The sequence below is a fragment of the Plectropomus leopardus genome, chromosome 5 (assembly GCF_026936395.1).
Source record: "Plectropomus leopardus strain MGB_pleo_1.0 chromosome 5, ASM2693639v1, whole genome shotgun sequence".
Taxonomy (NCBI): Eukaryota; Metazoa; Chordata; class Actinopteri; order Perciformes; family Serranidae; genus Plectropomus; species Plectropomus leopardus.
Genome location: NC_142180.1, coordinates 9638521 through 9666371, shown reverse-complemented (window position 1 = coordinate 9666371; position 27851 = coordinate 9638521). Strand labels below are relative to the sequence as shown.

At 39.4% G+C, this 27851-nt stretch overlaps 2 protein-coding genes across 12 annotated transcripts in view; both read right to left on the bottom strand.

Annotated features, from left to right (window-relative positions):
* Positions 1-27851, bottom strand: part of LOC121941133 (uncharacterized) — a 213990-nt gene that overhangs the window by 43360 nt on the left and 142779 nt on the right. For 9 of the 11 annotated variants that reach the window (XR_015776582.1, XM_088077475.1, XM_088077470.1 and 6 more), the window contains one exon: positions 14020-14324. Coding sequence is in view for 10 of the 11 variants with exons in the window: in XM_088077475.1 (XP_087933601.1) it covers positions 14125-14324 (200 nt within the window). In the remaining variant the exon portion in view is untranslated. Of the gene's footprint in view, positions 1-7511; positions 7603-14019; positions 14325-27851 lie in introns of all 11 variants that reach the window. The other 2 variants (XM_088077472.1, XM_088077478.1) reach the window with 1 other exon arrangement.
* sox2 (SRY-box transcription factor 2) lies at positions 7856-10503 on the bottom strand. Its single transcript, XM_042483856.2, has one exon. The coding sequence runs from the start codon at positions 9737-9739 to the stop codon at positions 8771-8773; it is 969 nt and encodes a 322-aa protein (XP_042339790.1). The 5' UTR covers positions 9740-10503; the 3' UTR covers positions 7856-8770.

Here is a 27851-nt window from a genome sequence, read left to right as displayed (position 1 = left end):
TACTTTGTTAAGTATAATTGAATTTAAGCTGCATTTGCTTAATTTTGTGAAGTTGTTGCAACTTATAAACAAGGAGTGATATCAATTTGTTCTGTCTAAGTCTAAGCAACTTCAGCAAACCAAGTTAATCTGATCTAATTTCATCAGGACAAAGAGCATTTGGGCAATGACGAATTTAGGATATCTGTCCATTTTGTTTCCTTTCCATGTTTAAGAAAATACAAATATGATTGTTTGAAACCAGCAGAATACAGATATATAGTGCAGTTGTTTTACTGAAGTCACTCAAACTTGGAAAGATTGATTTAGTTAAACATGCCATTTTTAAATTGCAACAACTTAAGTAAAAAAGTTAAATAAATATAACCACATTTTTTGAGCAAGCATAACAATTAGATATAAACTAAATAGAAATCAAGATTAAAAGTTATATTTACTTATATTTTTCATGGTATTCTAGATTTATTGAAAAAAGAAAGGTAAAATCAACTTGACAGATTTTACAGTGCACCCTGCCCCCCCGCCTACCCAGGCCCTAGGAGGGACATCAGTAAACACAGTCTCCAAATTTCCGGACAACAAAGGACCAGCAGACCGTGCGCCACTTTCACTTGTGGCTGCACCGTGGGCCGGTCCCATACAGTCACCTGTTGCTTCAAACTGCCTTGATGAGTTAAAGAGCTGAAAAAAATCCAGGACACAATTAAAAAAAACACAAGTTTGCATTGCTGATAACTGCCTTTGTTTTTAATTTGATTTAGAGACTGTTTGTTTGAACCTAAAAGCCCCCCTCGTGCCTTTTCACACTCAATCTGTTCAAATTTCCTTCCCTGAAAAGCCCCGTGTCCTCTCCTCCTCTCTGTAGTTTTTTTTCTTTTTTCTCAGTGACCATATAGCTTGTGAGTGGATCTCCTGAATTGGAGCTGCATTGTCCTCTTTCCCAACAGCAGCCAGCGGGCTCAGCAGCCAGCACAGCCAGCCAAGCGTTTGACGTTATTAAATAATAAAGAGATGCTGATCTGGGAGCATTGTTGTGAAGGAAAAAGGCCAATTAGCGTGCCGTTATACTGTCATTATGGCTGTATTAACTCGAATTAGTTATAAGACAATGTGCATATTGACACTTGCATTTTACACTTTTTTGACTATAGGTCAAATTATTTTGTACATTTTGTACAATAATACAATAATAGCGTGCGCAAATCTATGAATCTAATAATACATTTCGATGGCGAACTATACATAAAATAATAGCCTAATTAAAAAACACAAATCAGAAAAATAACAAAAAATTATTAAGAAAAAAGTTCATTAAACAGCCTACAGTTAGATATTTTTGAACAGAAGCACAAACTGTGATTTTGGATCTCCTGGTTTATCTCAGAATATCAGATTGAAATCGATTATCCAAAAATGATGTTATGAATTTTATAGTTCAATGAGTGGTAGGCTACACTAGTAAAGGAGCAATCATAAAAATTGTGGAGTAATAAGCATCTTTTGTGTAATGAGCTCATCTGATTTATTAGTGACCCTGTTGTTTTGGATGGCTCAGCTCAGCTCGGTTTGAGCGCAGAGCTGAAGGCTCTCCTTGGCAGGCGACAGTACAACAAGCCTTATATTGTTGTTTGTCGGCTCTTCTCAGAGAAAAATCCCCCCCCTCCATCGCCCACCAATCCCCTCTGTCTCTCCTCTTCCTCCCCTCTCTTGCACTTTCTCCCGACTAATCGCTTCAAGGAGCATAAATGGGCATATGTTATCAGAGGAGTGAAAACTGAAGTTTTATAACTTCACCTTTTACACCTAAAAGACAATGTTCACCATCACACAGTTCATTCCTTTATTATTAAACTAGAACATGAATGCTAATTTTAAATAATTCCCATTTTAATCAGTGTGTGGGAACAAAATAGTAAACAAATATAAGATATAAGAAAGATGGGGAAGATTTTAAACTTCCAAGCTGCATCGTGAATGTGAAACATTAGTGACTTTGCCATTTTTACAATCTAGTCAATCAAAGCCATAATTACCAGACATGACAGTATAGCCATGATTGGCAGCTGCTCATTGTCACTGTGTAAAGCGGAAAAGAAACGAAAAGAAAAGAAAAGAAAAGAAAAGAAAAGAAAAGAAAAGAAAAGAAAAGAAAAGAAAAGAAAAGAAAAGAAAAGAAAAGAAAAGAAAAGAAAAGAAAAAGGAAAATATGGAAGTGACAGAAAATGCTGGGTAAAAAGTTTTACATAAACACACAACCAGCATTTTAATGTTGAACACTGTGAAATCTGACAAGCTGATCTTCCCTAAAATAATCTTGGAAACTGGTTGCCTTGAAAAACTTAAGTAAATACAACTACAAAGCTTAATTTAGGTTTACTTTATATTTAAGTGTTAAGTTCGGTTGAAATGTGTATATTTAGTTACTTAAAATGGCAAGTGAAATAACCGTATCCTTTCTAAGTGCTAGCAGTTTTAGTTAGCCAAGTTGGTCTGACTTGTCTTGATTGCGACAAAGATTTTGTCTACAGTCATGTTAGGAGATCTGTAAGTTGCTAACACTTAGAAGGATTGATTGATTGTCATTTTTAGTTGCATTTTTAAGTTGCAACAACTTCAAAATATTAAGTAAAGTTAACTAAGAGGTAAACATATATACACACTTTAGTTTACATAGGCCTACACCTTTCAAGACAGTCGGTTTCATAAATCTTTTCAAGAAAATCAGCTTTTCAGTCAGACTTTACAGTAAAGCTGCTACAGATGGTGCTGAGTCTTACTAGCCTACTGGCCCATTATTGGCTATTTATTGTGCTACTTTTTCCTGGAAAATCTTTCCATTATAGAATTTTTAAAAAATAAATAGCCTACTTTAATTGGAATCATAAGTGAATTTATTTATTTTTTTTTCAAATCACACAACACAAGTGCTTGGAGATCAAGTTGAGAAAACTTAATTCATTCGTGTTACTGACTGAAGCAATTCTTTTAAGTCGGTTAATTGTCTTTGTCATATTTTCCCTCTGTCCGACAATAAGTTATAGTTACATTAAAAACAACAAGAGACAAAGCTGTTGCTTTTTTGTCGAGGGTTGTTGATCCGCTCCTAAGCGTGCATTCCTTTAATGATGGCACTCTATAAAGCTGTCAGCATCAATGAGCAGAAATGATAAACGGAGCTCGAGCCGCTGGTGACGTGGTGGGGGAGGAAGAGGGGAAGGGGAGGAGGGAGGAGGAGGAGGAGGAGGAGGAGGAGGGGGTGTCGCAGAGGCCTCGAGCCTCTGAGAATGCAGGCCGAGAGCAGCGCGAGGCTGATGGCATGCTGGTCTGTGTCAGTGTGTGGTCCTATTCAATGGAAGAGAGTGTGTGTCTGTGTGCGTGCGTGTGCGTGAGTGTGTAAGTGTGCGTGCGTGTGTGTGTGAGAGAGAGCCCCCTCCACACACACACACACACACACACACACACACACACATACACACACACACACACCGCCCGCTTCCCTTCCCTGCACCTGCGCTAGATCAGCAGGCTACTGGCTGCCATTCAGTCCCTCTACCCTCCGCGCGCACGCACGCACACACACACACACACACACACACACACACACACTCACTCACTCACTCACTCACTCACTCACTCACTCACTCACTCACTCACACACACACACACCACAGCTCTCTGCTCTGACAGTTTTGCTTTTCACCCATTCTTACAGTCTTGCTGTGTGATGAAGGCAGAAATGTTGGGCAGCCTTGAAACATATTCTGGGTTGCAGAGTAAAACACAAACACTTCTTAATCTTTACTCCTATAGGAAGCTTTACTGACATTCCTTTGACTTGCAGAACCATCCTCACATGAGAAAAAAGCTTACATTCACCAGACACATCATATTAACTTGTGTCAAAGTCTGTAGTCAAAAGGCCCAATCTACACTTCTTTGACTGTAATAATTAGACATCGCCTTTAACCCTTTAAACCTGGATGAACATCAGTTTTCTTGCACAGCTGTCAGATGCCTTTTGCAAAAAAGGAAATTAGCAAAATTGGTATATGTCCCTATACATAAAACTCACGAGAGCTATATTTATATATTTTTAATTATATATCTGAAATTACATTGTAGAAACAACCCCAATGCTTATAACTGTTATTTCTTTTACTTTATTTTAGCACTTTTAAGGTCATTTCTTTGCTTATTTTGGATAATTTTCTTGCAACATTTTTTGTAAGAAATCGAGCCAATTTGCTCAGGTTGCAAAGGATTAATTACTAAATTGAATCATTCTTTTTAAAACATTGTGTTTTTCGACCTACTTTAATAAATTAAATACATGTTATCAAGTTGTAAAAACTGCCTCAGGAAATATTGATTTGTTGTTTTTCTATTAAAAGACCTGTCAATCAGTCGATATAGTCCTGCATTTTAATTGTGGCTGGCTTGATTGAGACGGAAAAGAGACGGAAAATATATAAATGAAAAAACTTTAAAATATATCGCAATTTTATAATATTTTCCGATAATAGAAGTGAGTGGCTAAACACAGTCCAGTTCAAATATGCCTATAAATGTATTATTGGTCTCCATGATGACACTTGGTTTATTTGGCTGCCATAGATGATAAATTATATTAAAGTAAACTCACCAACGGAAACACACATTAGGACCATTGAACTGCTTCATGTGTGGGTGACGTCATGCCCCCTCCTCCTTATTATCCGCAACGTGGTGAAAAAGGAAAGTGGCTCTCGTGGGATTACAGGCCACTAAGCTCGTTTTGTTTGTGTGTGTGTGTGTGTGTGTGTGTGTGTGTGTGTGTGTGTGTGTGTGTGTCTGTGTGTCAGGGGGGTCATTTGACCTAATTTTAAAAATCATATAATCTCAACAACAAACACAGGATTTAGACGGCGGCCAATATAAAAACTGCGGATCAACACACCTAAAACTAGGCTATGCTTTTGTACTGTGGACTAAATTTATTTTACTTTGTAAATTCAATTATTTATTTTTTTCACTTTTTATTTAAGGCCTGCTTCCGGTCTTGTCTCTACCTTGGTTGAAGTGGTTCATAATCTGCTGAGTCAAGTCCTATAATAAATTCTATTGTATACTGTAGGCTATTTCAATTTCTATAACTTCTTCCTGCCTTTACAACAAGGCGATATTTTAAGCACACAAATGTAACAGGGCGATGTTGTGATAAAAAGCCACTAGAATGAGCACGAGCTCCAGATATACACACGTGCCAAGTTATCATAGATAACATCTGGGAGCTTTTCTTGTTTTGTTTTGTTTTTTTAAAGCGGGGGCAAAAAAAAAAAAAAAAAAAAAGCAGAGGCGCGCGCTTACCACCTGTTGCAGTCCAAATATCCCCGAGCTGCTACAGCCAGACTCTGCACGCGAGCAACAGAAGGGGAGACGGATGGATGGATGAACGGACGGGTGGGTTTATGGATGAATTGTGGGTGAGTGAAAGAAGGGAAACACCTTGACCGGCCCTGTACCTATATCACACAAACACACCTGGTTACCCGCGCGCCAAATGAACATTTAAGGAGGAGCACAGGTTTTATTATTATCTTTATAATAAACATTTTATAGCCCTTTGGATCGCTTTTATTTTTATAAGAAAAAAATGAAAATATGTCACGGTGGATTCAGCATTATAACCAGGTGTAACATTTTGGACATTTGATTCCCTGAATCACGGGTGCGCGCTGACTGTGCTGTGCAGCGCCTTTATTTAATGTTTGAACAGGAGCGCCACTGAGCTTAAAGCGCCCCTGAGATTAAATCACATTTTGGAAAGCGCAGGGGCTAAATGCGGGCTAATATTTTTCTACCGAGATAGCGCGATATCAGTGTTTTGAGAGTGAACATTTACCGTGTCCTAGTTTGTGACTGGCCTCGCTCACATGGGAAGAGACTATTTTATTTCAAGACTGCGGCAGGTTTTCACAATAAAATACAAACAAGTGAACATTTAAAACAACTGCAGTTTAAAAACTAGATCTCCAAATTAAAATATGAGAATTGAATCAAATGATAAAATAAATAAATATATCCTTTGCCTCTATTTCAATTTCAGTTTTTAAAGCAGCCTGGGCCTTAAAATCCTGACTGTGTCAACATCCATCTTTACAGGCGTTACAAATACAGCTTTTTGTGACACTCCTCAGAAAATGTGAGTTAACCATCAAATACATCATGTTATTCTCCTCATTCAAAAAGCTTTTCCAGCACATCAAAGGTGCAGCGCGCAGTCGGGGAAAATAATCATTTCGCAGGGCCTCCGGGCCTGCAGGGGCCCCGTGTTCATAGAGAGGAAAAAAAGAGACTTTAATGCGTCTACGCGTCCGACCTTTTAAAAACAACTTGTTTATCACCGGTGTTCTCGGCTATTACAACCATTTCAGCTGCACGGATCAATAATTAATGGGGCAACCAACGATCCCTTGACCTCTTGAAGGTCCGGCTGAGAGAGAGAGAGAGAGAGAGAGGGGGGAGGGAGAGGGGGGAGAGAGAGAGGAGTGGACGGATAAATACCGAGGGGCCTCTTCAAATATTCATCTGCCGGTTAATGTGAGCTCCGTTCCCCCGGGACCCAGCCTGCAAGACACAACGGCCCTAATCTACCTCGCTGTACACACACACATACACACACACGCAGACACACTCCCCCCAGATTTAAAACCGTTAGTTAAATTCAGAGAGCAGTTAGCTCATCATAAGGATTATTTTGGTAGGAGGGGGAGAGACATGGCTGGCACAGAGATGCATGGGAACAGTTTGGAACCGGTTCCGTTTTTTTTTCTTTACGCACAAGGGGTGGTGGTGTCACCGGAGAGCTTGAACCGTGAGAACCGGGGTTAACGTGAAACAGCAGGGCCCGTTTGATTAAACATTAAATTAAAATGGCCACTCGAGAGACTTTATAGGGAGCCTTTTCCATCGCGGGAGGAAAAAGCAACGCGCGCGCCTGGCTCCTTTGAAGAGGGCTCACCTACAATTTAGATCTAAATGAGCATTTTAGGCTGATAAGATGCAGCTCTATGATTTAGAAGAGAATTTTATATTTTTTTAAAAAAACAGAGAAAAGCCTCCAAAAAGTATCACACCTTTTGAGTCAAAGCAAACAACAACATGAAACATAAAGCCTGAGCACAGAGGATTAGGTGGCTGTAACTACTCAAATATCCAGAAATGCCGTTGTCACAGTCAAGTGTCATTAGAAAATTCAAATGCACCAATGACAGAAATGCTGCTGTTGTTTACACAAATAACTGAATGAAGTTAATAAATCAGATTTTTTAAAAACAAGATATCTGATAATTCCACTCGCAATCTCCTGTCCCATGAAAATGCACAGAAAACTCATAAAAGTGGTAAATAATCCAGTATTAAATTAATGAAAAAATAGAAAACAGTTTTTTAAACTGGGCCTTAACAGCAATGCTTATTGATTGTGATTATTTTTTGTTGATAATAGAAAAAGGAGAAATAATAGTCTATACCTGGGGATGTTGGGCATTTTGGTGGAAAATTCGTCCCCCTTTTTAGGAAACATGGCAACAAACTTTGGCTTGCTGGGGCCATCCGCAGACACTAGAAAATAGAAACCACGACGCACAAGCTGGATTATTTGATCAGTGGAAGTTTAAAAGAAACAACGTCTAATATATTCATAAAGATGTCAAAAATGAAAAAAACAACCAAAAAACAAAAACAAAACAGTGTTACATTAACATTACTTAACATCAGACGGGAGACAGAGAAACTCCACAGACATGACAATTTAACCACATTTAAAAAAAAAAAAAAAAGACTGAGGAAAAATCAAAAATCAAAACTCAAACAATTTCAAGTATCCAAATTTCCAAAATTTATTCATTTCAAACTGCATATTGAAAAAAAATATACTCAGCTGAAATTGTAACTGTTATAAGGATGGTATTAGTTCCGGTATATATATACATGGAGTGGTTGGCTTCTGCGTACAGGCCACAATTTTTAAAATACAACTACGGGAATGAATTTTTTTGAAATAAAAACTTAAAATATCACAGTAAATATACAGAAATTGTACAAATCAATTAGAAAATAAAGAGCACAAGCGTCATACCTCTAACAGATGAAAAGTGGGAGACGGAAATATAAATTAACAACCTATATTTTAAGCTGTATGAGAGGAAAAAAAAGTGTCTTTTCTTTTTGTTTTAAAGAAATGAAAATGTTTAGTAATATTGACCTTAAATGGAAAACAGTATTACCTGCTTCGTTTTTATGTCCCTTTTTCTTTCCAAAGTTTGCAGTAATAAAGGAGCATAACTGATCGCTCCCATATAAATTCCAGCTCTGCCATTTTTTTAATATTTTCTGCAGAACTGGCATTGCTTTATATAAAAAAAGAAAAGAAAAAAAATGCAACCTCTTGCAGTTTAACAAACAATTATCTGATTGTAATGTTTCTTTGATAAATACTGTACAAAAGGTGATTGCAATAATAAAACATTTGATTGCGACTCCCACTTTCTAGTCTTCCAAACTTCATCCACCAGTGAAGAGGGGGATCTCCTACCGTTCCTCTAGAGCTTCCTTAGAATAAAATGAAAGAAAAAAAGAGTCGTGTGTCCTTTTTTCCTGGAGACTTCTATACAACTTTTTCCCACCCCGAAATTTTTCTGTACAAAAATAGTCCAACGTTAATAGTCCACAGTTTCTCTTATAAAAGTTCTTTTTTTCTCTCTCACTCTCTCTCTCTGCTGTGTGTCTCTTACATGTGTGTTAACGGCAGCGTGCCGTTGATCGTCGTCCCGGGCACGGTGCTCTGGTAGTGCCCGGACATGTGTAGCCTGGTCTGGGCGCTCTGCTCGCTGACCTCCGCCCCGGGCAGGTACATGCTGATCATGTCCCTCAGATCTCCGCTTTGGCAGCCCGGGGCGGCCCGGTGGGACGACGAGGTGACGACGGGAGGGCTGGAGCTGCTGGACTCGGACTTCACCACGGAGGAGGGCCCCATGGAGCCCAGCGCGGTCATCCCCGGCGTGGTTTGCTGGGAGTAGGACATGGAGTAAGTCGGGGAGCCGTTCATGTAGCTCTGGGAGCTGGTCATGGTGTTGTACTGCAGCGCGCTCATGTCATAGCGGTGCATGGACTGCATCTGGCTCGGGTTGTGCGCGTTCAGACCCGGGTGCTGGTAGCTCAGCTGGTCCTGCATCATGCCGTAGCCACCGTTGGTCCAGCCGTTCATGTGCGCCGCGTAGCTGTCCATCCGCTGGTTCACCCCACCGCCCAGCCCGGTGCCCACCCCAACACCGACCCCAGCTCCCATCCCGTTTCCTCCCGGAGCCAGCAGCCCGCCGGGCAAGGTGTACTTGTCCTTCTTCATGAGGGTCTTGGTTTTCCGCCGGGGCCGGTATTTGTAATCCGGATGCTCCTTCATGTGCAGGGCCCGCAGCCTCTTGGCTTCGTCGATGAAAGGTCTCTTCTCGCTCTCCGACAGAAGTTTCCACTCTGCGCCCAGCCTCTTGCTTATCTCCGAGTTGTGCATTTTGGGATTTTCTTGCGCCATCTTCCTCCTCTGGCCCCTGGACCACACCATGAACGCGTTCATGGGTCTCTTGACCCGCTCCGGACTGTTTTTCTGGTTGGGGCCGGTGCCGGACGTGTTGGTGTTGCCCGAGCCCCCCGTGTTGGTCTGGGGAGCTGGGGGCTTCAGTTCAGTCTCCATCATGTTATACATCAGGAATTAAAGTTGGAGCTCCCGAGCAGAAGAAGAAAAAAAAGCCACAGAGGCAAACTCCACAAGCCAGAGGCAGGACAGTGAGGAGCGCAGAGGCTGCTGCGTAAAGTTACCTGTCGATTTTTCTCTGCAACTTTTTTCTCTGGACAAAAAAACAACAAGCCGCGTCTCCACACACTCTCTCTCTCACTCTCTCTCCCTCTCCCTCGCGCTGAGTGTGTGTCAGAGCGTGTGTGTGAGTGTGTGTGACAAAGAGCCTGCTCCCAATAGTCCCTGCTATGTTGTGTCCACAAAACTTCTCCCGTCGCTTCTCCGCAAAAAGCATCAACAAACTGTACTTTTTCGCCTCTGTCCGCCTGAGCCTTGACAACTCCAGATAGTTTTTGAACAAGTTAATAGACAACCATTCATGTGACGGGGCTGTCAGCGAATAAATGGCTTCGACCTGGCCAATCAGAGGCGGCCTGCTCCCCTGACACACCAATGGGAGGCATTAATTAGCATAAATGGGCGGGGTCTGCGCTGCCCCGAGACACACGCACACACGCACACTCAGGCTGCCCATAGGAGCCAAAATAAAGTGCATATTTACTATTTCCAGGCTAATGGAGATATTTCTCTGGGAAAATATCTATGGTGGCACATTATGACCATTTTTAATATTATAGAAAGAAAGTTGCAAAAGCTTCCAGGCTGTTTCGAAATTCAAACATTTGAAATTAAGTGTCATTTCAAACTTCATAGAAAAACAGAACTAAAAAGTTTCTTAATATATATACTTCTAAAGTCTAACAATTTATAATAAATAAAGGAATTATTTGTTTTTTATTTTCTAGTTTTTAATGTGTAGCCTCAATTCTAACAACAAAAATCATTTGATAATAATAAAAGTTAAATTAATAAATAAATGTAAATCAAAAATATGTATAACAAGTTCAGTTTTATGAGAAAAGTCACATGTAGCCTAATGAAGCATAACTAGAGTAAATGAAACAGAAAAGGTTAAATAAATTCATCAAACGTTGACATTAATGGTGTCAGCATCGCCTTATCTTGAACAGCATTGTTCTGACATGAAGTCCCAGCCCGTGACACTGCTGTTGTTCCAAATCAAAAAGTCACTAAGGCCCCCACTTACGGGCCCAATAACATAACAACACTTAAATAAACTTTGTTAGTTAACTCAAAGCACTGAATGGCGGTGGTGTGCGTGAATGTGTGTGTGTGTGTGTGTTTGTGTGTGTGTGAGGAAGGGGGGGGCACGGCTGGTTTTTAGCGTTGAAAAGAGGAAAGGTAATCCAAGATGTTTCCCCCAGTCCTTTTGTTTAGTGAAGTTGAATGCCAACACACAGAAGGCAGACGGGCTCATCTCAGCACAAATAAGCGGGTTTTTGTTTGGGATGTTGTCGCTACATCTGTCCGGACAAAGACGCAACTCCACTCCACTTCCACTGCCACAGTGCTGCTGTTGTTGTTGGGGGGCTTTGTAGTGGGCAGGGAGGGAGGTAGTGGCGGTGGTGGTGGTGTGGGGGGTACACGGCCTACCGGGGACACGAGGGGAGGAGAAATAAAGGTGAGGAATATTTTAAGATAAAGTGTGTTTTGCACAAAAGGCGCAGCTCATTCATATGAGCCTGAACAAGCGTGTCAGCCAATTAGTGGGAATGAAAAGCAGGCCTCCACCTGCTGCACTTTATTCTGCATCAAACCGATCAGACTGAGATTATTAGGAGATTAAAAACCCAGAATCATCGTATTTAAAGCGGAATCAGCCACTCATATAATGTTTAAAAAAGTTTTTTTTTTCTGGAATTGGAAGTGTTGGTGCCACTTGTTTTGCTTCTTTTTTCCTGAATCTCCATCTAAAGACAAGGCGTCCTGCTGCGTGACACCAGCGCCGCCTACTGGACACAAAGGGAACTACAAGCAGCTCAAGCAAAGACAGGTTTTTTCTCACAGAGGAAATAGAAGATGGCTGTTTTTAAAAAGTTCGGTCAAAGGTATAAAATGCAAAACAAACAAACAAGAAGAGCCCAGTGATGGAAAAGTATGGATTTATGTTTCAGCAAAGTTGAAATATATATATCTAGATATATAGATAGAGTGATAGATAGTGTGAAACATGGAATCGTAGCTCTAATAATCAAAATGCTTTGGAAATATCTTGTATGCAACCTGATGTAAACACACCACAATATTAATATTGTAAATCTCATATCGTCCTCTCAAGACAGTTCAAGACATGCTAAGTGTAAACGAAGGCAAATATTTGCAACTGAAGCCTGCGGAAGTTGTTTTATTCTCAAACATTTGCGATTTTAATACTGTACGCACATTCCCTGCATGTTCTGGTTGTATTTTTTAGAAAAGAGACTACTGAGAAATAAATATGTATGATCATTTTCACCTTGCTAAAACCACAAAGTTTAAGGTGTCCCAAGACTTTTGCACAGCACTGTATGCATCAGCCCACTTGGCCTAAAATAACTGAGCACCAGGGCCATTCAGTCACAACACAGCCTGTCTGCATCTGCACAGTCCCAATAATTAAAGATAGATCAAGTACACACACCTGAAATAATTTAATTTAAATGCGTGTCTCTAGATTAAATCATAATTGAAAGTGAATAGATCAAGCCTTATTATTTTGTTTTAGTCATTTGATAATAAATGGAGGAGCGGAGCCCCCGTGCTCTCATTATGCCGGCCCCGGCAACCTTACATAAGATTCATCTTGTGCTTAATAGGCTGCGAGAGGCGACACATGCAGCTCGCTCCATTATAATGCAAGGTTGAAATGGGCCGCTCGGCTGCTATCTGCATCTGAGTGTGTTCCCCGCTACCTCTAATCTGCTTATGATAATAAAGGAACAGCGGGGCCCTAGCAGCTCTCTGAAAGCAGGCCCCATCCAGCCGGGAATGGCCCTGCATCCACAATCATCCTGAATTAAAGCCGTTGTTTGACAAAAACCAGGAGAAACTAGCGGGGCGGCTCCCTCGGACCACTTGTAAGCCCCCTGCGACACCAGGTTGGGATGGATACAGCAAATATAGGGAGCGGCACGCTGTGATACCAAAATAGTGTTTTTGTGGGTGAGCAAATTTTAGGTGATAGGATTATTGGAAAAAAAAAAAAAAGGCGTCAAAAAGAGTAACAGAAAAATGATTGCAACAACAACCGCGCAGGAAAGACGTCGAGTTTGAACTCTTATGAAAGTGAAATTTTCAAAAATAAAATGTCTGAGCTGATCGCCATCGTATTGGTTCGTGCAATTTATCTACATGCAATGCAAAAATACGCATGCAAAAATACACACAAGACTTAATTATCATGAAGAGTAAAATGATAATTGTATATGTCATTGAGAGAGACAGATTTCAGATGAAATTGAAATAAACTTGTCTTTTCTTGCCACTAGGGGCCGTACCAGGGGCTGGAGACACAACCGAGAAAATACTTTATGAAAATATTAATACGTTCTGCTTGGAAATACTTTTTTTTCTTTTTTCCAAAATAAATAGAGGAATAAAATGTTCTAAATTGTTTAAAGACAGAAATGAGATCAAGGTTCAAGGTTATTTATAATGTTATTTTTTTTCCTTCTCTAAATAGACAAATATTACATTTTACACATATTTGGTCATATGTTTACGTTATTCTGTGCAACAATAATCTTAAACAAATTAGATGCGATCATAAAACATAAACGTTTATCAGGCTGTAAAATTAACAGGATGTCAAAACACAAATTAAGCCTTAAGAAATTAAAAAAATAAAGAAAGAATAGTGAAATATGAAGTAAGTATAAAAATCGAAACATGATAATCGGTAGAGTGAAATCATATTAAATCCTCTAATAGACTGATAAAAGCGCGCATGCATATAACAGAGCGTTCCGTTTGATTTTTAGTATGTTGTTTAACGTTATTTTAAATAAATAGAAGGCGAAAAATACACAAGTTAAATGAAACAAATGTAAAAACGGATGATATTTTGTGCGCACAGATGATCTCTGTGTTGAAACCCCAAACCGGCCAACAACAACTCAGGCAGTCAGTCAAGCTCATGATGCCATGCGGTGTCATTCCACAACACTGCATGTTTTACATACACACTCACACTCACACTCACACTCACACACACACACACACACACACACACACACACACACACACACACACCGACTCAAACACACACTAACATCCCCTACACAGCGACACACACACTGACACTCACACACAACACACACGGTTTCTCCTCTCACCGCACTCCAACTTACTTCCAGTTTGGGAGTTGTCTTCCTCTCGTCTTGATTGGCAGAAATTAAACAAGATGCCATTTCGCTCAACCTCCTCCATATCTTCCCCCCCACGGCGAGGAAGCATCAACTTGTCCGGCGACAGAGCTCCCGAAGCCGGCGCTGAAACATCCAACCGGCGCCCTGAGCAGCGCGTCCCCCTCCAACCCTCCAGCCCCGGTAGTCCGCGCGGTTTCTATCCGGCAGCCGGCTCGCTCTGTCCGGCGTGCAGCCCCCGTGGAGCCCCGCTGACTGTCTGGAGCTCCGCTGTCTTCTTTCCGCTCGCCCTGCAACAAGAAAAGCCGTTTATGGCGACACACAATGTGAAAAGGGGGCCGATTTAAAAAGGAGAAGAATGCAAGCAAGAACAACAAAAGTCAGTTATAGCAAAGTCTATGCCTCTCCTCTCCTATCTTCCACCCCCTAGCTTAGCCCACATAATGAGCAGGAAAAAGCTTTATATTTTGTTCACTGGGTATTCACAGATAATTTGAAGCCATTGTTTCTGCCACAGATGGTTCTTTTTAATACAATAACGGTGCTCTTTGTGAATAGCGAGCCCACAATAAAAATCTAAAGCGTCCTCCTGAATAACCATTTTGTTCTCTCTTGTATAGGCCGAACAAAAGCGCCAGTGAGGTAATGGCCTGCCTTATTGAAAGCCTCAGAATGGGGATTTGATAAAGATTTTTTTTTTCGTTCCTTTTTCCTTTTTGCACAAAGTACACCGCAATGTCAAAGAGAAACTGACACGGCATGAAAAGGGAAAAAAGAGGCTCGGAAAAGTGCATGCTGTTGCAGGTTGCAAAAATCATTTTTGCATCAATCACCATTATTTTTATTATGATTTATACTATTATTATTATTACTATCATTTGTTATTGACATTTCTTAACTTTGTGCAAAAGTCAGAGGTGAGGGGTTGTTTTGGGGGCTGCAGCAGAGCAGGTCAGGTGCAGGCGTGTTATGGATTTTACAATGGAGCTTAAATCCAGAATACATTAGCCTCCAAAAGGTCTGCTGTGGATTTGGCACAGTCTCATAATTTTGCATAGGGTTGAGTCAAGTTGTGCTTGATAGAATTAAGTATTCAGGGCGCATACCCTTGGTGTCTTGCACAAACCTCCTGTTTCTAATTCTACCCTTTTCACTACAATGGCCCAGAAAATATTGCATGCCCTTAAAGCGTTGATAAGGCACTGTGAAATGTCATAAATGCATGGATGTTAATAGGGGAGGGAAATCAGGTAATGTAACCTGCTCAGGTTGAGATACACGCCTGCAGGTGTGTGCAGCAGTCAACATGTATTAGCTGCTCCGGGGTGGATCCTGCAGCCATGTGCACCTCGCCCATGGTTGATGTAATTTGTAATTAACTCATGGCTAATCAATAAAGCGTTTAACAGAGAGCACAATGGACACACAGGGGATGATCCCAAGCCAAACATATTGGATGTCACTGATCGTTACAAGGTGAGGACACCCTGTCTATCACAGAGGTGGAGGGTGAGGGTGGAGGAGTTGAGGGGGGTGGTGCAGCAGGAGAAGATAGGGGCACTAGATGAGGGGAGAGAGAGATGAATGGAGGGAAGGAGAGAAGGGCAGAAAGGAGAGAGGGGATAAAGGGGGGGATAATGGAGGACAGGAGAGGTGAGGAGAAGAGAGCAAAAGAATCCCATTTCAACTCGCCTGGCAGAGTTCACAGAGCTACAAACCAGCAATAAACACACACAGAATCCCTCTGCAACCATTATCCCTCAAACTAATACCAATCACATGTATCTACACTTACATGCACAGAGGATTTAGAACAAGGCCTCAAATTTTATAACAGCTGGCATCACACGGGTAGCCCAAATATAAAATCAGCCAAATATATTTTGCAGGATAAAAAATAATAATCATTTGTTGCACGTGCAAAATGTGACAAAAAGTTTAATTTTTCAGTCATCGGCAGCTCTTTGCTACTATTTTTCTATATTATGAACCAGTTAATTTCCTAAAGAGCATGCACTGTAAAATCAGACAAGTTCTCTTATATCTCATCTGTATCATCTTATACAAAATAATCTAGGAAAGTAATTACTTTTATCTTCTTCTTCTAAGTGTTAGCGACACCAAGTTAGTTAGACATCACTTGATCATGACAAAGAGGATTTTGCCAATGATGAATTTTGGAGATCTGTGGGTGAACATTTTAAAGAAAAATATGACTATAAATATGACTGACTAGTTTGGAACTGACAGAATGCAGATATGTAGCTCACCAAACTTAGTTTATTGAAGTTGCTAAAATTTAGAAAAAATAATTTAATTAAGCTGCAACAACTTCACAAAATTAAGTAAATATAACTAAATCCAAAATAAACTTAATAATTAAATAAAAACTAAACACAATTTAAGATAAGTAGTTGTATTTACTTACATTTTTCAATGCAATCGATTTCCTAGATTTTTTATTTTTTGTGAAATCAACCTGTCAGATTTTACAGTGCACAGGTATCAACACTAACACACACACGGCCTAATAAAGCTGCCTGCATCACACGAAAACCACAAACACAAAATCAGTGGTTGATATTTGGCACATAATCAGTTAATAAGAGAAATTCCTGTGCACCGGCAAAACAAGGCTCTTAAGATCCAAAATAATGATCATTTGTGCAAAATGTGACAAAAAACTTCAATTTTTAGTCATAGCATCATCGGCAACTCTTTGTCATAATGTAAAAAATAAACTATGTGTTCTAGTTTAAAAAGCTTTTTGGATTAAAATTCTAGGTTGAATGAATTTGAGAATACAAGTTAATTCAGTAACTATTCAACTCATCCTCTCCAATTCAGTCAACTTAAAAATATGAGGCGGCCTGAACAGACATTTTCAAGTTAAAACAAATAGCTTACCTTAACAATGCATTTTTCCTGTAATATAGAACATGAATTTAAGAGCACATCTGTTTGAACTAAATCAGATTTTCTCAATGTCGTTGCAAAAACAATTTAACTGAAAAAGTTATTTCAGTTATGCAGCTCTTGACACCATCACCAATGACAGATGTTTTTTAAAACAGCTCTAAAAAAACCAAACAAATAATCTGTATCTTTCATAAAGAAATGCCTACTTTGCCGAAATAGTTATCATTTCATGACATCTCTTTTATGGTTGGAATCACCTCGCAGCATTTTTCGGGCTAAAATCCACTTGCACACACATTAAGTGATGCACTTAGCTTTTGTAGAATTTAGCATTTTTCACAGACAGTGACATCCGCGGACACTCTGCATACACAACATTCTTAATGCCGACCCTTCATTGAGCTCATAAGGGAAATGCATCCATATCAAACAATAGAAAAACAGGTTGTTGACAGGTGATGTTTGGTAGTGCATTGCCCAAACACCACAGCAGAGAGCAGATAGTAGTCAGTTAGACAGGTTGAGTGAAGGAGAAGAAAAGATGCAGTTTTAGTGCCAGAGGAAGATTTAAGGACTCGGGGACAAACAGCAGCAGAGAAAGAGAGAGAGGGAGAGAGAGAGAGAGAGAGAGAGAGAGGATGTCAGAGAGAGAGAGAAAGAGAGAGGGGATCAGTGCTCTCAGTGTGAAAAGGCTTAGCAGTAACGAAATATGACTATGCCTCGTTATCTGATCAATCTGTGCCATATAGTCTAAATCACAGTCATACCACTCATATTAGAGAGCTGGAGCACTTTTAATTAGAAAGCCATCCGCAGAGGCTCAGTGTGAAAGCACGAGTCCAGCGGCACCACGAGAGCCTTTAGAAACACCAGCGTGATCACTGAATGCTAATGCATTTTACATTGAATCTGTCTATTGACATGTGCACACACATACACACACACACACACACACACACACACACACACACACACACACTTGTGTTAGTATTTCCATATGCATGAGAGAGGACACATTTGCTGCATCTGTTTTGTGGGTTTTCTCGCACCTCGGCCTGATGGGAGATCCACAGCAGGCTCCCTTTGTGTATCCGCATAGTATTGTGATTGTGTGTGTATGTGTGTGTGTGTGTGTGTGTGTGTGTGTGTGTGTGTGTGTGTGAGATACAGACACATTGACACAGTAATCAGTGAAAAGGGGGTCGCCCTATTGAGGAAGATGTGGCCAGCCAACTGTCAATCATGTCACACGCACAAACATTATCACACACATGCACATGCACACACACACCCATTTATTATTACAGCTATACTTGCCCTTGAGTAGAGCACTATTACATAGTAACACTGCTGAGTGGCTGTTTTCCCAGGTCATGCTGGGTCACTGGTAAGATTAAAAACATCACACTAAGTATGTGCAATACTGATCCCTTATGAAGTCTGCTTTTCATTTTCCCTCACCATCACACATGCTTCTTGCACTGAAATGTATAATCTTGAAGGTCGATCAGTATTTATTTTGCTGAGGGATGTTCCGAGTTGATTTGCAAACAAGATATCAGCAGATATTAAATATAAACCCTTCAAAACCTGAGCAAATCCACTTAATTTGTTTAAAAAACATAGGAGGAAGGCAATAGCAATAACACAGGAGCAGAAAATAATCAACACTTAGCAAATTTGCAAATTACCTGAAAATGAGCAAAAAGAAAAGTAAAAAAAAAAAAACAATAAATAAAATTACCACAAAATAATGTGCTAAAAATATTCTGTAACATTTTTAATACATAAAACAAAAACAAAAACAAAAACAAAAATGTAGTTTCTGGACATTTTTCCCTATTTGACACTGTTCTAACACTTTTCTCTCTTTTTTACTCAAATTTTTAGTTTATTTCCTTGTCACCGTTTTCCAACATCTTGCAATCTACTCATTGGCTTTTCCCATGGTTTTGAAGAGAACTAAACTTTTATTTAGCATGTGGGTCTATGGAGATCGACTCACTTCTGGAGCCAGCCTCAAGTGGCCATTAGAGGAACTGCAGTTTTTGGCATTTTGTGTTGGCTTCATTTTCAGCCCTGGAGCTTGCAGCTTGGTTAAAAGAAGTTTGATTGTACGTAACTTAACTTAACTTAACTCCACCAATGTGATGCAAGTATATCCATCCACCCCGACCTCCTCCTTACGCAGACTTCATTGCTTATTACACTGTTACCTGACTTCTTCTTCTGTTTCAGTTATAATTGCAGTGTATTATCATAGTTTTAAGTACAAAGCTGCCATATTTTGCATGCATTCATCATTATATATTGGTCTTGGTAAAAAAAAACAATCCTGCTCCACAGATGAAATAATTTAAACTAAGACCTACTGGACCTACAGTGCAAACAACAAAATTAGAGTCTGGCCGTATTGAAAAAGTAACTGCCCCTGTGACTGTCCTACTCTAGCAGATGATGTAATGCCCAGCTCTGATGTTGCTGCAAATTTTGATGCGTGGACGGACAACTTTCCAAGAAAGACTCGAAAAATGCTAGAGTGGACATAAATTTCCATATAGTAAACAACATTTTCAACTTTATCTGCTGTAGTATGGACATGGTCAGACTCTGAGGAGTGCAGGACAGACACTGTAAAGTTGAGGATTAGAGCTTTAAAGATAGTAAAAATGCTGACCACCAGAGAAGGGAGGTGGTTGGTCAGTCCTGCAGCTGTTTGATCAGGAACCAAAGACACGCAGACACAGCTGTCAGATATTTACAGAACCACACACCTCACTGGCATCTCATTAATGAAGAATGCAGCATCAACAGTTTAAACAGAGCACATACAGAAAGCCACCATCACACGACTTTGTGTTCAACAAGCCGAGACTTCTGGGTTGAGTGTTTGTTTTAACAGATTAAGAAGTTGAGGCAAAACAGAAACAGATATGACTTGTCAAATTTCCGACGGCTCTGTTCTTGTTTTTGAAGCAAAATTCCAAAGCTTTTCCAAAACTTTCAGGGTATATTTAGTTTTCAAAATCTTGTCCAGGCATGGAAATTGCTTTTTGCAAAGACATTTTCCAGGGTTTTTATGAACATACGGACCCTAATTCATGTCTCGTCTGGGAAATGTTTTAGTAACTTTGGTGCAACTTAGCGCATATTCTACCAAGTGAGCTGGAAATCAACCACTTTCGCCCCTTTTGGGATGATATTCTCAAATAGTAGATGAATCTTTAATCATCAAATTATTGAATGATGTATTTGATTAACTGAACCATTATCATCTTTTTTTCTCAGCCAGTTTCTGTACAGCTGCAGCTGAATATTAGCATGCCACCTGATAGCAAAAGCACAAAAGATGATCGCAATAATCCTACCATATACTAATTTAAAATTGTTATTCTTTAGTGTGATGATGTTTATTTTGTTTTTTTTCAGTGAAATGTAACAGAGCACCACAAGCCTGATTAATCAATCATCTCCAGGAGGGCAGGCGACATGCAGTAACCAGTTACATATAATAGGCACATTTCATCAAGAAAATACAAGTTAAAGTTCCACCATGAAATCAAACAGCACTCTGGAGATATGTGTGCAGCGTTTTCTACTTACAGAGATCAGATATACCGTAGGACTAAATCCAAAACACCAATTAAAGAACCAGTTAAATATCACAAATCCAAACATTTGGAGGACAGAAATTAAGATTTAAGATTAAATATGAAATTAGGCAGGATGAATAAATGAGTACAGTAACAAGATCATCTAGATGTTGATGAAAATGACATTTTAGTAGATTTTGTATTGATGGATAGTATTTATAATGCTTAAATATGTTATTCTTGATTACAGGCTGACTTGCAACATTTAAGGATCATTTTATGGCAACCAAACCATCATCATTGATTGATGGTTAGCCCACTAAAGGCAGATTATTTGATTAACAATGTGATTGGCATTATAATCCAACAAATTATAACGATGATCATCGCTGATTTGTTAAAAATACTGGATGGAAACACAGAAAGCCTGATCATCAGATCGGCTAAATATTCCTCTGACATCATATTAAAATGATGATTTGTATAATAGCCAACTCAGTCCTTCTGACTGACAGCCAATAATGATCCAAACCAACAATAACCTATTACTTGAAAGATTGAGGGGCAACAGAAAATGTGATTGATGGCTAATATGCCATTTGGTGCCATTTCAGAGCAGAATTAGGCCAAAAACATCTAATCGAAATCAGATCGTCATAAGATCAGCCAGATGAAGAAGCGTACTTTAAAAATAAATTATTCACGGAACTGATTGATGGTGATTAATGATCAAGTCAGATTAGCAGACAGGCTGAAAGGCAAACTCTCATCATTTGAGTGACTTTTAAAAACGTGCTGCACAGTCACAAGCGGCTGCATCTGGCAAAATGAAAAGAGCAGAAAATGAAAAACTGGTTTACAGCCATCTGTCACATGAGAAGAAGAACCAAATGATCTGACAGAGTGACAGTTGCTCGACAGCACGTGCAGACGCATCGACCAAAGCAGAAGCACAATGCACAACATACAGCTACAGAGTTTGTACAGGTAAGGATAAAATGTTTAAAGAATCAATGCAGATAACTTTATTTTGTTTTATTTTAAGATGAGATTTGTGCCTTGACCCCAGTGCAATGGAGCTGAATGGAATACAGTGTGGAGCTCACAATTGTGCAAAATGACACTTGAAAAAGCAATGATAGTACAAACTTGGAAAGTTGATCAGTTAAAAAATGTAGACTGTAACTAAAGTTCAACAGAGCTTTTTTTTTTTTTTAAAAAAAGGATATTTGAACCTGATTACTTTTTAAATTTTGTTGCATTTTCAAAGTTAAGTCTGTTCTCTGAATAAATTGTGAAATTTGTATTTCCAACTTTCACATGGAGGATGTCTAAAAAGGCATGGAAATCACTGTTCTGGTTGAAAACTCTTATTACTGAACTTTACTTTATAGCCCTTATTATCACTGCTGGCACTGTGTTTCAAGGGATTTTTCAAGATAAATGTTATTGACTATTTATTAAATGTTTTTTCTGTGATCGAAAAAGTTGATGTCCCACACATCGTCAGCAAGTTCATTAGAATAGCAACACTTCACAGACAGTGTTGCAGGATGGTAAATGTTAAACTATCATCCCAGCGGCTTAAAATGATCAGATTTTTTGGAAAATATTGTATGTGAGTTATAACTAAGAGGACAAATACACATAATGTGTAATTTCAGAAAACACCATCTGCTGCAGCTGCCTGTGCTGGCTGCAACGCATGCTGCTTTCATGGAACATGCTATAAAGTTGCACTCTAAAAATTTGCAATCATAAAAATTACTCAATAAACATTTCTTAATTACTATTGTACATGCCTGAATCAAAATCAGATTCAGAAAAATATCTATTGCCAAGTTTTCACTGACAAGGAATTTGCATTGATTTTTGGTGCAAACATTAAACATATAATAAACATATTAATAGGAATAATAAGGCAAAGTGCAACACTCAAGAACTCAAATATAGATTAGAAAAATCCACAGTAAAAATATGGCAGATAAAGTCCAATATCGTGAAAAATGTGTAAAATGTAGCTGCTTCAGAACAAAAGAGCTGTGCAGTTTTGTGCAGAGATGTGCAAAATGTTTGGCAGGTAATGTGCAAAAGTTCACAGCAGAGGAAATGTGCAATGATTAAGATAATAGTTCAAGGTGTGCCTTAATGGAACATATATCTTATCAAATAAGATACCTTATCAGATAAGTAATATTGCAGAAAAAAACAAGCATGTTAGAAGCGATTTAGATAGTGTAAAAGTTAGATGTTGACATCTTGACATCTAGGCCACTGTCCAGTGTGTTGTGTCTTTCCACTATAGGAGTAAATTGGCCACAGCATTGGAACGTAGCATGATGTTCCCTGTACTAATACTAAATGTCACAAAGTTAAGAAATGAACATGCATTATGGGACTTTTGGCATTGGTGATTGCACATCAAACAGAGGGCAAAAATATCATACAAATACAATAATTTTTGTAAACCTGTTACTGGTGGCCACAGACCTCTGATAGGTATAAAAATCAAAAAAGGGAATACAACAGCTTTATACTAGAGCCACAAGCTGCAATAACAAATCTCAAGGGGAGGCATACACTTGAGAGACAAATAACACATTGATAAATGATCAAAAACAAAATGATACAAACAATATATATACATTATCATCTACATTTTTTTGTCTTCCTATGCACTGGTGCATTAGGCAACACTCGAAAACAAGAAATTCCATCAACTTCCACTGTACTGGCGACAGAAGTCTGATGTCAAAACCTGGACAAACAAAACTAAACTATGTGCATGGCTGCGAGCCAAAAGTAAGTGAGAAAATATTCTTTTTTTGTAATGTTAAACACACCCTTGGCTCAAATTCAGCCTCTATTTCTGTGCCCCTCTCTCACACTCTCTTTGATTCTGGCTCTTCTGCCCACTCACTGTAACATACACAGACCTCAACACACACACTGCAGCCACATTACACATGTATACATACAAGATATTTCACACTCCATCATACACTCATCTCTCTCCTCTCTCATCTCTCTCCCGGCCACCGCTGGTTTTGTTTACAGGCCAATTTGAATGAGAATGACTCTCTCTCGGATTTTTCTAGAAAGCGCTCTAATCCACGCAGGCTGCTGCGAGGCCCCGGCCCTTTGTTTGGGATTACTGCAGCTTAGCGCTAGCTAACAATGAGGAGATGAGCAGCTCACCTCATCGCCGCTAATGAAGTGTGGAGAGTCATTTAGCCGCTAGCTAGCTGCTACCGAGCCGAGATGATACCTTCACACACGCCTGCACACACACAGATACGCACACATATGTTTGTATTACTGTACATGTGAGGACACTGACTGATGACTTTCATTTCTGAACTTCTTATCCCTCACAGTTACACACCGAGCCACTTGAACTCAAGTGTTTCCCTTAAATTTCCCCTTAAGCTGCTTCAAAGTTTGAAAAAATATAATGCAGACTGCGCAATGTCATCCCAGTGACATAGTCTGTTTGGTGTTTGGTTAAATGCTTAATTGAAGCTATTATGGTTGTGTTGAGTGAAAAATTCAAATCCAAGATGTCATTGTTTATCACAGCAGCATTCCTTCAGATGGAAAATGTGTGAATAATTTTGATCGCATTTCAAAATTTGGGATCTTCACTACAATGTAAAGCAACTCTAATCACTTTTTATGGATATCTTGAGTACTTGTATGTGATATGGGTTGCATGTAACAAACCCACCTGACTATGCAGCTCCCCTCAGCCTTCCAGAGCATCACTGCATCTTTCAGCTCAGCATCTTTAATGATTTGATTTGTTTTTCTGGCATAGCAGGCAGATCTTTTTCTTAAAAAAGCTCTAAAAACTGGCTGTTTGCTTGCTCAAGTTGGCAACAGGCTAATCACCACAGACCCTTTTGAAGCTAAGAGCCAACTATTATCTTTAGCAGTTGGTGGAGACCAAAAACAGAATTAAAATAACTGTGACTATTGGACTTACATTTGTCAGGTGAACACATACACAACTGAAAATGAATGCCATGGTGAATGGTTTGAATCAGTGACACTCAACTTGTGGCCCACGAGCCAAATTAAGCCCCCGAGAGGGTGCCAGGTGTCCTCCTAACCATTTTTTAATTCATGATAAAAACAAAGTGATTCACAGTGGGAGTTTGTACTTTTTGTATACATATGGTGCCAGAGTGCATAAAACAGCATCAAAATTGAGCTTTTCTTCTTCTTTTTTTAAAGTGCAGGTGGAGGATTCCCCTCACACCCCTTGCAGAGGTCCAAGCTAAGCTCTGACATCCCAAAATACTAAAAATGTCCTGAAATTTTAGGTATGTCCCAAATTCCTAGAAATGCTTCAAAATCTTAGAAACACCCTAAAATTCGACAAGCATCCTATGATTCTCTAAGTATCCTAAACTCTGAGAAATGTCCTCAAAAATCCTAGAAATGTCCTGAAATCTGAGAAACATCTGAAAATCAGAAACTTCCTTAAATCCTTGAAATCTCCCAAAATCTTAAAGTCCTTGCCATGTTCTTGCAAAAGTGGCCCTAGAGCAAAGCAAAACTTAAGTGTGGGTTTTTGTGACCTCTTTAGGCACATGCATTGATCTTTACTTCAAAAAAGTGCCAGCTTTGACTAAGGCTGTTTTTTACAACATAGTCAAAAAATGTAACTTTTTTTTTACCTTGCAATCATCAAAGAATTCTGTCTCATACCATAACAAACAAACTGTGATGTGTCTTTGGTAATAGTTTGGGTACTTGTCAGTCAGTCAGTAGTCATAACAGAAACATGCCCACATTAATGTACTGTAGTGTTATTTTCAGTATGAATGCCCAAATTTGATTATTAGAAACCGGACTGTGAAACAGCACTCTTGCAAAAAGTTTTTAAAAAGTGTATGCTAGAGACAGTGATGTTTCTCTGGGTAAAAATACACACACTGATGTTCATGTCGACTGGTTAAAATGCGTGTGTGTGTGGGGAGGGTATAAGCCACGGTCACCAGGGTGAAGAGGCACCGAGGCAACAGGAGAAGCAGGAAGATTTAAGCTTGGCAGAGACACACACAGATAGCAGTGGTCCACACTGAGAGTATGTTGGCCTGTCTTCTGACAAAGTGACTGAGCCTGGCATCTGATTAGCACGGACTGAGAGGAGGAGAGGATTTTGATGTTTATCCAGGTCTAGGGATGATCATGGCAGGTTCAGGCCTCTGCGGTGGACTTGGATGCTCAGCAAGGGAATGGCAGTGCTTTGGTAATGAACCAGGACATTCCCCTGACTTTTACACACACACACACACACACACACACACACACACACACACACACACACACACACACACACACACACACACACACACACACACACACACACACACACACACACACACACACACACACACACACACACACACCTAGCCTTTCTGCTGTCACCTTCACATCATATTGTTGAGCAGCCATAGAAATTAGACACAATAAAAATAATTGAAAAAAAACAACAGCAACTTGCATATTCTGTGACAAGTAAAAGAAAACTGAAATAAAAACTGAACCTTGAGATCTATCCTACCCCTCTGATACGCACTAAACACACCACCTCAGCTGTTTGTTTACTGTCACAGTATGGTGACATATTTACTGCAGGACACCCCCTTGAGAAACTTACACTCCTTACATACACGTAAATATTTGAGGACTCTGTTTAACTTTTTCATTGTCTATTTAGCGGCTATTCGATTAAAAAAGTTAAACAGGGGGAAGAAATTCCTTCAAAAATATGTTGAGAAACTGAATATCTTTAGGACCAGAAAACTAAAGGTAGAATTTTGACGACAGATAGAATTCTGACGACATTTTGACGACAGATTTTCAGCTGTTTCTTGCAACAAACCAATTATTTTTCCATTGACATGGAAGGAATTATTGTTTTTTTAACAACACGTCAGGACAATTGTAACCATGTTTGCTGCAACAAAACCACATGTTGGGAAATGTGCAGCCAGGGGTGTTGCAACAAAATTGGGTAATTTTTTGAGAACACACTGGGACATTTTCAGCCATGTTTATTGCAACAAAACTGGGTATTTTTTAATGACATGTCGGGACATTTGCAGAAATTTGCGAAAGTTGAGAAAGTTGAGAAATTTGCTCCTACGATTGTTGCAACAAAGCTGGAATTTCTTTAAGGACACATCAGGAGATATCCAGCTGAGTTTGTTAGGACATTTTTGCCTATGTTTGTTGCAGATGGCTGCTAAACAGCAGACAGCAACAGACCACTGTTCGAGACCAACAAACAAGGAAAGGCATTTTTTAAATGACACATTGGGACATTTTATTGCAACATTTTAGCCATATTTGTTGTGACAAAACCAGGTATTTTTTCTAGGCACATTTCCAGCTCTGTTTGTGATATCCAAAGCACGTATTTTAAGCCAAGACACAATGTTTTCTTCATTCTATAAAAGTGTTTTTTGTGCTTAAACCTCATTACACATTAACCGCAGTGTTATTACAAAATATGATTTAAACTTAAAAAAAGGTGTTAACATATCCTCTACATATGAAACATTTCACATTTGAATTGTACAAATGTAGTTTATCTTTGTTTTGCAAAAAAACTACCATGCCAACATTTACTCTGCTTGTATATTTTCTTTCTTGATATTTATCCTCTTTTACTTCTGGCCCTAATTTTGTTCTGAAGCAAGATGAGTGGTCATGTTCAGGTATTCGGCCCGTTATCTTAAAATATTTACCTTCACTCAGGCCTTTACATAAGTGTGTTGGATACCTGAGTTCAGACTGCACATGCAATATCTGAAGTTAAGATATCCTTGGTCCAACAAAGCCCATTAGTCTGTTTCTTATAACAATGAAGGGAATGATGTTATGGTAAAAAATGTGAGGTGTATTGGCTAAGTTACTGATTGAGTGGGAATGTTTGCTTTTTTTGCAACACCGTGCTGCGCACGCACACACACACACACACACACACACACACACAGAGTTATTTCAGCCTATATTGTCTCCAGCCGGCCCTCAGAATGTCTAACAGTCAGAATCACAGAGTCAACAAGCTGTAAAGTGAAAAAGTCATAAAAGTTCAGTGTTTATCTTCAGGCTGAGAAACCTAGCACCTCACTGATAATGTGTGTGTGTGTGTTTCAGGAAGGCCTCAAAGTCTGTGGTCTGAACAAGTCGTGACTCCCCTAACACACATACACACACACACACACACACACACACACACACACACACACACACACACACGCACGCACGCACACACACACACACACACAT

Bases quoted from the DNA above. Each gene is read 5' to 3' on its own strand.
- sox2 (XM_042483856.2), bottom strand. From the start codon at position 9,739: ATGTATAACATGATGGAGACTGAACTGAAGCCCCCAGCTCCCCAGACC.